General features: G+C 38.3%; 2 protein-coding genes across 8 annotated transcripts in view; both read right to left on the bottom strand.

Annotated features, from left to right (window-relative positions):
* SNX14 (sorting nexin 14) overlaps positions 1-841 on the bottom strand; it is a 45,171-nt gene extending 44,330 nt beyond the window's left edge. For 3 of the 5 annotated variants that reach the window (XM_041412285.1, XM_041412284.1, XM_041412287.1), the window contains exons 1-2: positions 641-788; positions 438-558 (exon numbers count right to left, since the gene is read on the bottom strand). In XM_041412285.1, the coding sequence (XP_041268219.1) occupies positions 438-558; positions 641-780 (261 nt within the window). In that variant the 5' untranslated portion in view covers positions 781-788. Of the gene's footprint in view, positions 1-437; positions 559-640 lie in introns of all 5 variants that reach the window. The other 2 variants (XM_041412286.1, XM_041412283.1) reach the window with 2 other exon arrangements.
* Positions 842-14,863: 14,022 nt separating this feature from the next.
* LOC121339980 (synaptotagmin binding cytoplasmic RNA interacting protein) overlaps positions 14,864-17,480 on the bottom strand; it is a 25,992-nt gene continuing 23,375 nt past the window's right edge. For all 3 annotated transcript variants that reach the window (XM_041412275.1, XM_041412276.1, XM_041412277.1), the window contains exon 12: positions 14,864-17,480. This exon is cut by the window's right edge. The gene's annotated coding sequence lies outside the window, so the exon portion shown is untranslated.

Here is a 17,480-nt window from a genome sequence, read left to right as displayed (position 1 = left end):
CTTCGGGAACATTTTTCTTTTTGAAGCGCAATATTGCTTACAGAATTTTGATTACAGCAAGAAAAGACTCACCACTGGCCTACCAAAAGGAGGGCATCTTTAGAAAAAAAAAAAAAGCCCCGTTAAAGGAGCAAACAACAACATAGCTTCTCCACTGCCTGCTGCTCAAATGCTCAAAATGTACAATGAGGGAAGCAGGTAACAACATCCTTGGACACTCCAGCAACCGGCCCTGCAGCCGTACGTGGATTTGACGGGACTATGCAGAAACACGCGAAGAATTCAAAGTCTTAACCATCACCTATTTGCCACAAAACACCTGCCAGCACGAGTGTACGAGCTGTACAGACGCACAACACTTCTGAAAGCAGCTTGGCTCAGGCAAGAATTGCTATCATATTTTTAAAAAGCACAAGACTCTTCAGAGGCATATTTACCTTGGGTTTATATTTTATTGTGAACAGAATATTGGGCAGGAGAGAGTCCGGTCCCAAGGAGCAGTAGAAGGTGACGACCCCAGCCACGAACGACCAGAAGACCATCAAAACATGAAGATACCTTACAGACACACAGGAAGGAAAAGCCGCTGCGTGAGAAGGCGCAGCGCCGCCCGCGCCCGGCTCCCCGCCCGCCCGGTTACCGGTTGAGGAGGAGGGTGGCGGTGCCCAGCCCCAGGAGGAGGCAGCAGGAGAGCGGGTACTGCCGGCAGGTCTCCCGCAGCCCCTCGGCGCCCCGCAGCCGCCGCAGCAGCCGCCGCCCGGCCGCCCGCACGCCCCCCATGGCGGCCGCTGCCGCGCCGGCCCCCCCGACGGGCCCGCCTCAGAGGCCGCCGGGCGCCGCTGCCGGGGCGGGGACAGCGGCGGGGGAGGAGCGGCTGCCCGCGGTGGGGTCCGCGGGAGCGCCCCGGGAGCTGCGTCCCTGCCTCCCCGGCGTGGCACTTGCAGCTGCGCTGTGTCACGTAGCGTGCTAAGCACTGTAAATAGAAGGTCTCTGATGACAGCAAGCTTAGCTAGTTATAAATACTTGGGCCCTGGACAACAAGGGGTTCCTAGAGCCAAGCGGCCAGAAAGTGCTCCGTCTGATTAAAGGCTCTATATTTGCATGATGACTGAACTAAATCATTCAGCGACTGGAACACTAAAACCCTATAAACACCACTCAAAGCTTCGTATACTGGCTGTAAAGAAAAGGAACAGGGCGGGAAATGTAATAAGAGCCCACCTTAACATCAGTAAGTATACAAGAGTAAGACATTAAAAAGTGAGTAATTCTAGAACACAGTTTATTGCTAGCGAGAAGAATTTAAAGCCAACTTCACAGGAATAACACCTTCAGTTACTCTGTAAGCCACAAGCTTTCAAACCACTGGAGCGCTTTCAGCAGCTCTCCAGTTACTCAGTCTCACCAAACTCCAGGCTCTGTTAATACGACACCGCTGGTCGGGGGCGTATCAGTTCGATGGGCAAAACGAAACAACTTCTGGGAGTTCGTACCCATAAAGTGGCAAGTATGAAGGAAACTTGCTAGGGGAGACTTGTTAGTTGTTTTAGTTGTTTTGAGAAGTTGCTCTTGCCTTGTATGTCCCTTTGCACGAGCCCCACGCAGGCACACTGAATAAGTGAGGGCACATGAAATACCGAAATGCATCTGTTCAGATGTGCCATGTTTACAAATCTTCACTGAGATCCCCCGCAACTACGCTGTTAAGAAAATACTGGTATTTGGAGGGTGAGTCAGCACCTAGAAATCGAAACCCGAAAACAGCTCTCAGGATCTTTGCTCAGATGCTTTGTCAGTTTATGCAACACTTCCCTTGACCTCTCGAGTAGGTGAAACGCTGCAGCTCAACTTCAGTATGTTGACCTTTCTCAAGAGTGCTTGGCAAAAGCCCAGGGTCAGCTTGAATTTCTTGAAGAGTCTCTGCACAGTATTATTTCATGTCAGTCCACATTTTCTAGTAGAAAAAACCAAGGGGGTGCATTCACACAGCAAATCTCCATACAGCCTATTCAGAGGAAAGCAGTTTTCCTAAGATGCTTTTTTTTTTTTTTTGTTATCCTCAGCTTTACTGCTGGCGATTTTTAGTAGCTTATCTTGCACAGCTTTTAATAAAGAATAACTTCTAAAAATCTGTAACTCTTACAATATTCCATGAAGATGCCACAGCATAGCATATCTGTAACACAGGAAGTGACTTGAACAGCAAACCAGCAGAAGCTTAAGTCAAACTTCTGCTTCCATTTGCATTCTCTCCTTCAGGTAAAGTTTCTTCAATTTATAGCTTCATTGTTCAGAATTGTTTATTTACTGTAAAGTTGCCACATTCACATCTGGCACTAATTGTACCTCATTATCTTAGAAACTGTGCAATTTCCTTCACAGACTTTACATCTGCTGGGCAGACACAACAAACTGCTTTACCCCATCCTGCTCTGCTGGAGACAGCAGTGTTGGCATTGCCCATCACCCTCTGTCACTACAGACAGGCCCATGATTGTTCTGGTACTCTGAAAGGCTAAGCAGATGTTTGTTTGGTTTCAACAAAGTAAAACTATAAAAGAACAAAAGGGAACTGCTGACAACATCAAGCTTTTCAAAATTCTTTGAGAAATAAGAACTTTATCTGTTCCCTGGAAATAGCAAGATTTGAATAGCAAGGCTCTGAAGTAATGTGGCCAGGACTGGGTTATTCTGGAAAGATACATCTTATTTTAGTATTTAAAATGTAAAAGAATCTTTCACTGATCATATAAGTCATCTTGTGGAGTCAGTTCTCCCTGGTTTGGGGTTTAGGGTATGTTTTCTTTGATGGCAGGAGAAGCTTGCCTATTCTAGCATCTAAGAATTATATTAGAGTAGATTTTCAACAACCTGAAATATAAAACTTCAATTCTTGGCTAAGTAACATCAGTTATTAGGCTGAGATTGTATTTACCAAAGTGTCTTTTTTTTTCAACCTCAAAAATGCTTTTTTTAAAATAAGCCAGACAGTGAACTGTAATAAACAGATTCTCACCAGTTAATTACATTTAATTTATTCTGCAAGTCTGCTTTTGCTCTTTTCAAGGCCTTACATAGTTCTCTCTTTCAAGGATACAGTTGTCAAGGCTAATTTACAACATCTAATCCTTCATATTTGCTCAACAAGGAATTAATTTTCCTTTGTAATTATTCCTTACTGTCCCCTGTTCATTTTGTGTCCGCTTTCCAAGAAGCTTAAAAAAAAGGCTTCATATTAACCTTTAACTATAGCCATTTAGCAAAAAACTCTAGAGAACATTCATTTTTAATATTCAGCAAATAGCTAAGCTTAAATAAAGAAGTGAAACTGAAGCTGGCCAGTCAGATCCCAAGAAAGGCAAACATTAGTAGGCTCTTCATACTTGACTTTTTCAAATTCAAAACTTAAAAAATATCCACCAGCAGTTACTGGTTTCCATCTGAGATGATCCAGGTGTATGCAAAAAATGTAAGGTGAAAACTGCCCTTTAGCAGTACTTTCTGGCTTTAAAGGAACACTGAAACTCCAAGGAAGTGACGGCTGACCATTTGCTGTACATTGTAACACACCACTCAAAATTAATCTTTTTTTTTTGAGAATGTAAAATACAGTTCTGTTAGAAAACCTGAAATTATTTACTAGGCTGTGTTTAGGACTAAAATTACCAGGCAGAATAAAGACTTGCAGGGCAAAAAAAAAGAAAGACAAGAAGACTGGAACAATGCTCTGCAAACCAGGGGTGTGCTGAGGAGCTCTGAGTGTATTAGAATTTCACTGGGACAAGGTCCACTGCCACTTTCTTCTTCCACTTGGGAAGAAGAAAGCAAGCCAAAACAAAAAACAGGCAATGTACTAGAGTCAGTTTTGCCTTGAAGAACTTGTAACTCTCAAGGAGAAAGTAAAAAGATTCAGAGACAGACTGGTGTATAGAGCTTTTCTTCAACTTAACATGAAAAGGAATTTTATGAACAAATTCTTTAAAGCAGACAAGACGCTGGAGAGAATTTAGATATTAGAGATGAAATTAATTTGTTTGGTCATAAACTACTATTTATGGGATACTAAAAAAAAAAAAAAAAAAAAGAAAATAGAGCAGTAAGTTGCAAAGTGTAGAAGTTGACTACAACACAGTAAGAAATAGAGGCCTGCAGGAATATATGCAAAAAAGAGAACTAAATGTATACAGGTGACACTGGAAAATTGTTAAAATGAATTAATATTGTGATTTATGGTGACATTTGGCAAAACTGTACTTCATGGAAATTTTATCTTCATTCATCTGAGCAAAAAACAAGGTTTTTGGATATGCACCTTAAGTATTAAGTGAAGTTGGTCATTGGCTGTACCTGCAGAGGAGAGATCTGGAAAACCTCTATTCTTTGAAAAATGTAGGCTGATCAGGGAGGAATGAGGGAATGTCAAGATGGATGTTAATAATTTGTAAGAAAATGCTTGTGAAAGAACTAAGGAACTGTACTTATGCAAACCATTAAAACAATGCCAGAGCATATATGTAAGAGCTCAGTCAAAATGAAAATTAATCTTACTGTGGGGATAAAGAAAACCTTGCCCTGGATACAAACTGTGAAAATAACTATGCCAGGTCCTGAAGGGAATTCCTGCTTACCAGCCATGGTCAGTGGGGAAAATTTTCAAATAGGGAGTTCAAGGATGCACTTGAGCCAGTATCCCTTGTTTTCAGCTGAATTTAAAAGTGTCAAGATAATCCTGTTAGATGATGCGTTTCTGTTAAATCATTACCAAGCGTTGCAGCACCTATGCCTCAGAACTATGGTGAGACCTGAAGAATTTAAAGCTAGTTAAGTTTTCCATCATAGATACACACTGGACTCATGAAACAACTGTGCTGGATCAGCAGAAGTTCAGCTGGGTAAACATCCTGTTGATGATGGCTATCAGGGGATACATACCTAGGAAAAAGCTGTAAAAGAATGGCAAGAATATAATAATAAGTTCCTGGAACTCTGATTCATAATCTTGGGGATATCCTGAGAAAGTATTTATTTCCTCAGTTTCGAGTTGCTTTTGAAGAATGAGAAACTAACATCCATAAAAATCATGCAAGCAGTTGCACCCCTTGCACTTGTGTGAGTGAAGATATTCTCCAAATATTCATGTGTTGACTAGAGATGGTGAAAAATCATTCCCTACTCAGCACAATTGCTGCTTATCATTTTACCAGAATACTTTGGTCACCCGTCTCTTCCAAAATTAAGATTCCTGCTCCAGTGATTTGTCCTTCACATAAGAAAACTTTTGTATCTTTTATCATCTTTGTTGTTCTCCCTTTCCTTTTCCAATTTTATGATCTCCTCTGTTGTGTAGCAGTGATTAGGGACAGGCTGCAACATAAGGAACAAAACTGTCAAGAAAATAGCATTCAAAATTATTTTTCTTAGACCTAGCGCCTTCTTAAATAGTTTGACTTTTTTGCCCTGCTTCAAGAGTATTTTAATATTTTTGTCAGTGAAGATTTATGATCCTTTTTTCACATTTGGATACAACTCTCATTTCTGATGGATTCATTTTTTCCACCTTAAAAGAAAAACAGTGAAAAAAATCCCAACCTAAAGCCTTCGTATACTCAGGAAATTCTAATCAACAGGCAAAAGTTGTTAAAAGTGGAAAAAAGATTAACTGTAACTGCAGGTTGTTGTTGTAAGGCAGCTTGTAACCAAGAAAGCTTTCTGTGGATACTTAACATGACCATGTAAACCCAGACCCAGTGATGAGATCTGTGAGATCAGGCTTCTTTTGGTGACTGGTGAGCTGGCATCCTGGAGCTCATTGCTTTTAGCTTCTGTGGACACAGCAGCAAATTCCTGGAGTGTTTTTGTCAGGTCAGAATTCCACAGAGATATTTTTAGTTCAAGCAACCAGTTTCTCTGACAACATGAAGTATGTAAAAGCAGCACAGGTTAAAAGTTAAACAACATAAATTGTCACCTTGCAGAAGTTATTTTGCTTACATGCTTATGTCTTTCATCAGACACTTCATAGGAACTGTAACAGAACCAGTTGTATAACCAGGATATTGTTTTCTTTACTGTTTGTTGGCTGAGGATGCATGGAATCAATCTGATATTTTCTTCCTTTTAAATGACATATGGGGAAAACTGAATTATTTACAGAATGATTAAAGAGAACATCACATAAATGTTACATTTCTCTAGCAAGAATATTGAAAGTATGACAAAAAGCAAAAAAAAAAATCTAATTCTATGCAAACAGGCAGAATGCACAAGGCGATACTACAAGAGCACCTGGACAAAGGGCTGGTCCTCCTCACATGTATGGATGAGTCCTGAGGCTTTTTGAAAACAGCTTTTTGGAGCACATGGGCAGCTTGCCCATGTCTTACGTATTTTGTGGTATACCTGGAGCATCTAGCTCCATGGTAGAGCTCCACTGCAAGAGGAATATGGTTGTTTTAATGAGAGTTTGAGAAGTGGATCTCAGTACCATGCCCTCTGCAAGACCAGGCTTCCTTACACTCATAATGGATCAATCCTTACAGCTGATCAGTGCTATCTATCAAAGAGGTACCTAAGTTCCTGGAGGTATCCCAAGCCTTTTTTGCATCCAAATTGCTGGTATTTCTGATAGAAAAAAAAAGGCATGTATTATTGCATAGCACTTCCCCTCTAGCACTGACATTAACAGTGCTTCTGCAGAAACAGATACTACCTCTGTGGGTCTACCAGCAGACAAGAAAAAGGCACAAACTGAAATCAAGAAACAAGGACTATTTGAAAAACTTTGGTGAGTAGTGAAAAACTCCACTGAAGTTTTACTTTGCTTTTTGTTTTATTTAAGTAAACTATCATTTTAGCTAAGAAAGGATTGGAGCTAATAAGGTCTGATACCATGTAGGGAATTACCACTCAGTATTTTTCTGAAACTCAATAAATTGATTTGTGACTGAATTGCTTGCTACTATATAAGCTACCTAGCTTACCTTTGTACCAAAGTGTCACAAAACAAACTGCCTAAAACACCAGGCAGTAAGTTTTTCCTCTTTCATAGACACATATTTTAAAGTATATATTAATAAAGGAACATTTTAATATGAAAATCAGTTTACTATCCTTCTATCAAACTTTAAGGAATAACACCTTCTTCCCCTTAAGACACTGTGAATCTTCCAGTCCAATCTGAAGTTTGGATGTTCTCTGTAGGTAGAGTTTGTAGTATTTTCACCACCTCAGAAATTGCAAGTGAAGACTGGGGTCTTTGGGATTTCAACAGATGCTTAAATGTAGCTCCTAAGGCAACACAAAGAACTTGGATGCTGTAGAAAGACCTCAAGTTGGGGTCACTGCAGTTCAGATACAAGAGGGAAGTTTTTTTTTTCCTGAAGATTTTGCTTCAGAAGACAATCAAAACAGAAAGGATTATCTAATATCATCCAGGTTTCTAGCAGACCATATAATGAGGATGAGTAGAAAATTCTCCACTTACCACCATTCAGCTTATATGCAGTAAATTGTATATTAAGTACTGAGCTATAACCGTAGAGTGTTGTTTTGTCCACATCCAGTGTGTTTCTGGGATAGATTATGATCAAGAAACTTGGGAGTATCAACCAGTCTCAAATTCTGGAAAGCCCACGTATCTGGTGTGTTCCTGGACCACTGCCCAGCTGTGTGCTCCCCTCTCTATTTTCCCCTTCAGCTGTTAGGTCTGGAGAAGCTACCTATGCAGTAATGACCAACTCCCCTTCCCCAAAGCCCAAAGGCAAAAGGAACAGAGAAAGGACCAAACTGAAATAATGTATTATCTGGAGGGGCAGCTTTGATAGCGAGAACACATGAATTTAGTACATTTAGTCCAAGGTGTCTTAGTTCAAAGCTCCTCACCTGAGTTTCACCAAGAACTCAGACCAGACACCTATCTCTGCAAGTTCCTAATTTCACATTACTTCTACCTTCAGATACATTCCCTTTTCCCAGTCTTCAGAGATGCTGCTCACCATGCTCACGCCTGCAGAGAAAGTGACTTTTCCTGACTAAAAGCTCTCTATGAAAACAATCCTGTATATTCTCAGCACTAATGAACAACATACAAAGATTTATCCTCTTTTAATGCAGGAAGTAGACACCACACTGGCTAACAACCTCCAAATGTATTCTACGTTACTACATTCCTTCTTCACCTTCCTCCTACCTTCTGATCTGATACAGGCCTTAGCTTTAGGAAAAAATTCCTTTTATTAAGGAAGTATAATTCCTTGAACTAAGACATGTATCCTAGACTCAAGGAAAGAGAACATCTTCAAACAAAGTTCAGCAACCTTCACACTGGTTCTTAAGTCTTCATCTCTTGGGATCCCAGAGATATATGCTTCCAAGCACATACTGTTAATTTTAAGCACTTTCATTTCTGAGCAGCAACCACCTTCAGTGTAGAACACACCTGTTTGGGTTCCTTGCACTACCAGGTCTTTAATGAATTAATGATCACCCACTTCTGCCTCGCAGGATGCTGAGCTTGTATCGCACTTTTCAGGAACAAAAGCGACTCTGTACAAGGCACTGGTGTACTTGGGAGCTCTTTGGGCCCATCCTGAACACTGCAAAAGCTGCTGAATTGGCATTGATTCACCCCAACTTTACAAATGTACCACCTATTCTCCACTTTGTGCCCTGCATTGAGACATTCAAATCAAGACTTTAAATGCAAACTTTGCTAAGAACTTGGCATTTCCTCAAGCATCACTCAATTATGAGGCATCATCGGGCCTTATTAAAAAGTTTTTCTCAACTACCCTACTTTTACCCACCCTCTAAGGGATTATTAAGAGCAGTGAATGGCAAATGTGTTATACCATTAAAAGATGGAAGAACTCCTTACCTATGTGGGGAAGTGTCTGCCTCAGGAATATGTGTATCAGATATTCAAGGCTGGCTCTTACTTCCCTCTAGACAAAGCCATTAGTTCACCACTTCCAAACAGCAATTTTATAAATGTAAAAAAAACCAGCTCTAGGACATCACTCACTTCTCTGAATAGGACATTTGAAGTAGCAGCATTAGGCATAGTAACAGTGATTTTTTCCACAGGTTTTCTCCTTTGCTGTGTTTAAAACCTCCTCTCTTACAGAGATACAATTTTCTTTTGAAATATGTATAAAGTGGCCCTGATGATTATAACAGCCAGGACTGGATATTCTTACCTTCTGACTTATAATCCAAGGGCCCTGTCTGGTCTTGACCTGGTGTTTCCATCTGGCCAAGATCCATCACCTGACATTCTCCTCTCATGTTGTGGCTGCTACATGATGCCTGGCTAAAGCGTGTACCTACCTTCCACAGGAAAAGGACAGACAGGTTAGAGTCAGGGAAGATTCTACAAAGCTGTAACACAGCTAAATGAAGTTGTTGTGTGTTGTGGTTTGCCAAGTTATTTCCCTATTTTTTCTTTAATCCTAGATTAGAAACTTGCCAGTGGTGTAGTTCAGGCAGATGTAATGGCTGTCTTTTGCTCACAGAGAGAGGAGTTCTTTTTCAAACTGTTTCATTTCTTTCCCTTTTCTCAGGGAGCAAATAATACGCTTTCTAAAGAGCTTTACAAAATGGGGAGTATTTGTGATGTGATCAGTCCTAGACCAACCTGTTAAATACAAGACAAACCCTTTGGTATTCCTCTGAGGAGGAACTCCCTGGTTGTCAACGTTGCTTGAGAAAGAACAGAGGTATTTACAGAAGACCCTGCAAGTTTTTCTTTTCACAGACACTTTTTGCCCTTCCAGATGTCTAAGTCAAGACACGTCTGTTCTTTCTTAATGTGAACTTTAACCACAATTTTAGTTCATTTGTGAAACCTGAGATCTCTCTACATTACTTTTACCATGTGGCAGAAAGGCAGAAGTTCCAAGATTATCACATTAATCTCACCTGCCCCATATCTAAGAATTCCAACACCTCTTCACTTCTTCCTAAACATCTTTTAGGGTCAGAGCAGGTATGGGGGGTGGGGGTGTTTGTGTTTTGGTTCCTGTGGGTTGGTTGTGTCTCCCCCCACACCCACCCCCCAGCAGTATATGCATTTTTGCGAACTACAGGTACTCTAAGATTGGCCCTCCTGTTAAACAGGTTCAGTCTTTCTCAACAGAGTAAAAAAATTATCTTGATTCTAAAATGCATGCCTTAATTATGGGCTCTAACTACACCCAGCCATCTGAACTTAAAACCAGAATTGCTAAGTTATTCTATCTTTAACTGCATTAAGAATTTTAATCATACATGTTTTAATCTTCATGTATTAAAAGAAAAAAAAGGTTGCCTCACAAGGATTTAGAAACTTGTAATACACACTATGCATGACTGTCTTTTGTTCTTCCAGAGACTACAAAAATTGGAGTTGATCATCATCTACCTGCAGCTGTACTACTTATTATTGTAGCTATTCTTTACTAGCTCCACAGTAAAACTACAGAAGCATTTTAGCACACTTCAATACCACATCATCTGCTTTATCACAGGCCCTCACTGAAGGTAGTTTGCACACACCTTGTTGAGATGTGACCACTGCCTGTTGTATCTCAATGCCATCTGTACCTGCATGGTGGGTACACTGCATGCACCTCAAACTGCATTACACACTGGCAGGCTTCATTTGCCAAAAAGCAGTCAGCAATGTGTTTTCACTATTCATCTGTATACTGCACTTCACTCATCACTCAATAAAAGCAGTACTATTTAGAATTATTACACTTGAGGCAATAAACTGTGAATGTTTATATACTGCCATTAAGAAAACAAAATTCTTTACTTGCTAGTAGAAACCTGTATTGATTTTAACAGTTAACCTAAGAAAAGACCAACATGCTCAGATTAACTTCTAGGGTCTAAGACTTACTGATAAGTTCACAACATGTGAATATTAAGATCATTTTCCTGGATAGAAATATGGCCACCTAAACAAACCAAACTTCAGATTAGTCTAACATTAAGCAAAAATGCAAACTGCCATTTATTACACCGTTCCCACTGTAACGTCACTTCCACGCGAACACCATACTAAATCCAATGGATTTAAGACTTTACAGATCCCTTCTTAAATGGAAGATCGATCTCACTGGAGTTATCCCCATAATGAGTTGGGGTTTCTTCCTGAGAGGTTGTGTTAATATTACAAGAAAATAGTGGAGCAAGGCACTGCTAATGCATGAAGCCACCTAAGCCTTGTTATACCATCAGGTCTTCCAATGAGAGAAGTTATGACCTGTCCCTTCGGGTCCAGACCAAATCTTCTGTTAACATGAAACCCACATCATGTTTCCTCATCTGCAAATTCTGACAGATTTTAACAACATATATGCCAGTTTTCTTCAAAGCAGCTTTTAAGCACCTCACTAATTCAAAAGTAAGTGTAAATGATCACACTTCTGTAACTGTAGATAACAAATACAGGATGGTTTCACTAGACTAGTTTAAGGCAGTTACACACTGATTACTTCCTGGTGAAATACACATCAGTGATTGTCACTGAATGTTTGTCTTCTGCTAGAAGTATCAACTTAAACACACACACAAACCACAAAATTCTGTTGAAAACTGTGGACTGGAAACAGGTTGGCTTATCAAAACAACTGTTTGTACTAGAAGAAAAAACATTTAATTGCAACATTGAAAGGAAGTCTTTGACCACAATCTGAAACAGGAACAATCCTTTAATAGCCACTTCGGCTTTCCAGATGCAGGGACTATGTATTTTTATCTGTCATCTCAAATACTGTAATGTTAAATCACCTCTGAATTGTAATACACATCTGCATAATGAAAATATTACCTATAATTTATTTTAGCTCTCAACGGTGTTTTGTAATACAGCTTCATTTCAAATTATGCTGACATTGCTTCTTAAGAAAAGCCCTGGTTTACTGATGGAGCATCTATACATTTATCTTTGTCAAATTCCCAAGGAGGAAGCTTTTTAGTCCCAAATTCATTACACTTAGTAATAGTACTTAGTAGTTATTTTTAAATAACCATTATGAGTGACAGAATTAGGTACATTCCTCATCCCACTGAAGAGAAAAAAAACCTGAAAACTGTTACTTTAGATGGTAGAACAATAGTGAAAGCACGACACTTGGAACCAGAAACTCAGGATCTGATACATTCCATTCCTAGCTTTCAATAGATGACTTGTGTTCACGTAAAAACCTTTAAACTACTATGATTACTAACCCATTTGTGTAAAAATAGATACTGAATTATCTATGAAGTATTTAAGACATTTTTAGATCTGAAGTATTTAACACTAAACAGTGTCAGATTACACTCAACATTCACTTGGCAATGAAGTGGACACACTAAAATTAAGAGTTAAAATGCACAACCTGGGTTAATCGCTGCAGATAAGGAATCAATTAAACAATCTACTGAAGCTGGATTTTAAGTACTGCAAGTCATTTAAGTACTAGAAAGTCTATTTTTACTTACCATTATCTTCTGTGCAGTCAAATGACATAGACTATTCTACTGGCTTTGCAGCAGAACTAAGAGTGCATTTCATAACTTCCTTAGTGCAAAGAAAACAAGGAGTAAGATTCCATGTCTTTTCTACACGTTAGCGACAAAGCAAGTACGCTGTCACACTAACTGTGCACAGACAACTGTCACCAATAATCAGCCAAATGAATCACTCTCAGACTATGGGGAATTAGATTTTTGACACTCCAAGTTTTACCAAAATGACTGTTTGAATAAAAGTGTTGGCTTTAGAGTGGAGACCAAACTTCATGAACAGTTACCTGAACTGAAATGTATTTTGTGATTAAAACTTTAAATATTCAATCTGCAATTAAGTACCTATTACCTACATGTCACAACTGCATTTTCTAGACTTCACAGATGCTTTTATTTTTCTAGTTTTTAAAAAAATAAAAAGCTTCCAGGTACCTGGAAGTCTGACCATCTAAAGAAGCTTTTGTGAAGACAGCTTTAAATAAATCACATAACCCAATTTATCCAGATGAGCTCAGCTGTACAGCATCTGCTAAAGAGCTAGCCATTTAAAAATATGTATTTTGTGGAAAAACTAGTAACCAGTTATATATTGGCAAGAAACAGTGTAATTACATGAGACAGTCACCCCTCTCCAAACTGCCAGTAAACTAACAACATAGTCCTAGTGGCACTTTTCAACTCTCTTTTGTGACAATCTAGACAAAGGGGCATCTCAGCAGTGACACTTTCCTTCCGTGGATTTTTTAACGTAAGTAAATACACACTTGTGAACTGTGACCAGGTAACTCTGAAAATCAGGCTCCTGGAAAGATTTTAACATCAGAGCTTCTCGGAAGCATTGTTTATTTGTACTAGATGGCTGTAAATTGATAGTAAGTTATTCCTTCTTCCTCCACTATCTGTATTAAGGATCAAGGAATCTTCAGGTCAACTTTTTGTTGCCACATCCCATTTCCCTCTGACAGAGCAAATGGCCAAGTACAACCTGGTGTTTCCTATGCCCATCTAATTCAACTAGTTTGCCTCAGACAAGAGATGTCATGTGCTGGTGCTGGAGTTCACTCAGCAAGGCACTCTATAAAGGCAGACTTTTATGTCCATTGAGTCCAAATAGCCATAAAGTCAGGAATCATAAGATTCAGGGCATGAACACAGACTCAAGCTTGCACTTGACCCATTTCAGTTGTCCGAAAACTGTCTTGTCGTATTTTCTGCCTCGTTGCCTATTTCAAAACTTGCTACTCCATTTTAAACAATATTTTCCACTAATATCTCACTAATGTGAGGGAATAATGTTGTGCAGTGTATCAATTTAAACACACTCTTTTGTGAAAATGTTCTGTATGCTTATGTCCATGTTGTCTTTCAGTTTTATTTCTCCAACCAAAAAAAGAAAAGCCTCCCCTCACTGGCATATGGAAGCACTAAAATAATTGCTAGGCTGAACAGGAAAGTTAAGCCTCTGAAGAATAATCAAAGGCACAAGGGAATAAAAAGTTGCAGCCATGTACAATATTTCTATCCTGAAGTTGGGAATCCTGCTTTTAGAGGACACTACATTTATTTTAGACTCTGTCATACCCTTCACCCCCAACAAGAACAGAATTAGTATTCCTTATTTTAGATTTTAAAGACAGTATTTACATAAGAGTTGTACAACGCAGAAATTCAGAAACTGATCTCAGTATCTTATTGTAATAACAGCCTTCCTCCAACAGTATAAACACAAAACTTAAGTTCTGGGTCATAACAAACCTCCTCTTTAAAAATTGGAAAGAAAAAAAAAAGTACAGTTGCATGTCCTATCTGAAACCTTTCAAACAAAAATGAGTATTAAAACAGGAGCATAATTTTAAAAGCTGTGTATTGGAGTGTTTATAAACCAGAAGTGTTAAGCAGCAGTTTCCGGTTTCTTATTAAATTCAACTAGACTTCAAATTTAGAAACGCATTACAAACCAATGTGGAACTATACTACTTATGCACCTTTGCAGGTGTTTCAGTAAAGAAAGCCTCCTGTGAGAATAAACAGAGGCAGCACATTATATTAAGTCAAAACTTGCCTTCAATATGCCAAAAAGAACTGTGTCATATGTTCATTTGTCACCAAAGCACCCCCTAAGAGATGCATTATTGCTGTAGAACATTTCAAGTTTACCAACACCCAAGTGCAACCAAACTGATGTTGTATATATGCACTTGCCCACTCTCACCAGTATTTCCACTTAATGGTTTTTCTTTAAACAATCAAATTTAAAGCTTTGTTAAATAACACTTTTTTGATTTTAGGTTTTTTTCCACAATATTAATCACCACATGCAATTTAGTTTTCTGATAATTTTTCTAAAAAACTGCACCAATATCAGAACAGTGCAAATCATATTTAATTGTAAAAGTTATAATGGCTTGAATTCATAATTGGAGGGAACACTGTCAGGATCTTGGTATTTAGCTCACTCACCATTGCTTGTATTCCATTAAAAACTTTCCTGTCAATTTTGCCTTTTTTTTTTTTTTCTTTAAATAGCCGTCCCCTATGCTTTTATCAGAGCTGAAATTAGGGATTTAATCCACAATTTCAACACACATAGTGCCTTAGTTGCAATGTTTTTATGCACTTCCATCTACTGTTACAATTCCATAAACTTATTATCCCCCACAACACGTTTCCAGACTAAGAACTAGTCACTAGCACTTGTGATCCAACAAGTGTTTTAAGTTTTTCAGCAATGGAGAGATTTCAAGATTAAGAAATCTGAGGACTTTCCCTCTCCTACAGCCCCCAGTGTTTCATTTCATAGCAAGTTCAAAATTGGTTTCCACATCTTGACAGTGTTCCTTATAAAACCGTATGACAGTAAAAGTGCCAGTAGGCATGGCAACCTCTTTGAAGGGAGCATTTAAACTCCTTGGCACTGGGAATGCCAGCACCAAGGATTACATTGAAATTCAAAATTATACTTAAGGCTACAATTAGAAAACCCCCTTTCCATAAGCCTAATTTCTCTAAGTAGATTTTGAACCTCAGAAGCCAATGCAACTGTTAAGTTTGACGCTCGAATTTGAGGAAGAAATTTCTTTTCTTTAGCAAGGGCAGTATATGAAACTCTGGTAGCAAATGTCTCTTAGGCATTGACTACTCATTTCACCATCGTTCACTTACTTTGTCTTAAAGTTCAAAACTGGCAAGGCACATTTACATATTCCAATGAATACTTGACAATTTTTAATTACACTTTATGTCCCAGCTATCCCAGTAATTGACATACAACATACTAAAATGGTTTATTAAGATAACAAAAAAAAAAAAAAAAATCAATTAATGTGAAAACATACAGGCTATTGGCAACCACTATTCTAAAAATTATGTAAATACAAGTAAACATACTGAAATGTGTGCGATTCTAAGTTTTTAACCAGAAGATCTCTGTACTAACACACATTTATATTAATGACACATAAAAAAAATAAAAACTTTATTACAAAAATAAGTTACACTCGCCTCCAGCTTACAGTATAAAACAATTTTATTTGCAGGAATGCAAAATGATTGTTTGCCATGAGCATTTTCAACATATGACATATCTAATTTTGTTAAAATTTGCATTTACTGGGGGAACTGGTGTGTATAAAACCTTAATTAGGTATAAGCTTCAATTTTCATTGTGGTGCCTATGGGTATGTAGTATAACTGCAGTATCCCTTTGTGAAGGGTGTTAAGGGAACTCTTTATGCCAAGTCCAAAGTAAGTCATAATTTCATCTATCTTTTACCTATATGAAACTGGACTTGGCAAGGTTCTGTTTTATTTTGTCTTTTTCTAAGGGTTGTTCAATAGAGGATGCTTCACCACTGAACACTCACTGTCATCAAGGTGCTTTAGAAAATTAAAAACATAGCACAAATGATTGTACTCTACTCTACTCTACAGGTTATCATGATCTGCATAAGAGAAATGGAAAGCTGATCCACATGTTTTTACAGTGATCAGCAATAAGAAATGCACTAATGAAAACATACCTTTTACCTAAAAAGCTAAACTACAGCCATATACTATTCTATGATTTATGAAAAACTTCAAAATATCCAAATGTCAGGCTTCACTGTACAGTTGTCAGTTTTAGTCTGACCTTTTATAAAGGGACACTGCAGTATTTAGTACAAGTTGCTGATGCACTTTTTTTGAACATCTGATGTCTTACAAAAGTAACATCTTGCTAAACTATTATACATCCAAATAACTACAATATCTGAAGAAGCAAGGCTGCTTTTTCAGCCACAAAATACGACAAAAGCAAGGCCTGTTATGATGGTCATGAGGAAGTCTTACAAAGCCTCTGGAACTAAAGGCAACTAAGAATGTTACATTTGGTATATTATAATCTTACCCTCATATCATATTAAACAAGCCTTGCTTTTATCTACAAAGATTTTCTATGTACAGTACAGACAGGGTATAGTTCAATCCTCTGCTACTGAGGTAGTTAACCAACCCTTTAAAAAAGGTTCTGAAAAGAACCACTATCTGGAATGCCTGACTAACCAGCTCTGATGATTACACCTGAAACTGCTGTATCTGAACACAATTCGTAAGTGATTACTAAATAGACAATCATGATTAACCTTCATGAGCAGAAATAAAATTTAAGGATACCAATGATGGTATTCATCTATAGCACTGCAAGAAAAATTTAAATGCAAGAATTTGTGAATACCACTTTTGGAATCCTTAACTAAGAAAACTTGGGGGAAAAATCTACTTAAAGCAGATTTTTTAAAGAACAACTTTATTCTTTATTAAGATACCATGCTAGACGTTAAGGATTTTGTTGAACACGTTGGGGAAATAGAGTAGCTTTAGTTTAATAACTTGCACTGCAGAGAAAACTGTTAAAGAAATCCATTTCAAAGTCCAAGTATTAGTTCAAATGTCCCATATTTGAATCCATGATCTTCGCAGGAAGGTCTTTTGCAACAGAATAT

The sequence above is a fragment of the Onychostruthus taczanowskii genome, unplaced genomic scaffold (assembly GCF_017590055.1).
Source record: "Onychostruthus taczanowskii isolate IOZ18803 unplaced genomic scaffold, ASM1759005v1 scaffold39, whole genome shotgun sequence".
NCBI classification, from domain to species: Eukaryota; Metazoa; Chordata; class Aves; order Passeriformes; family Passeridae; genus Onychostruthus; species Onychostruthus taczanowskii.
The sequence above is the reverse complement of the archived record's forward strand: the minus strand, read 5'-3'. Positions and strand labels throughout refer to the sequence as shown.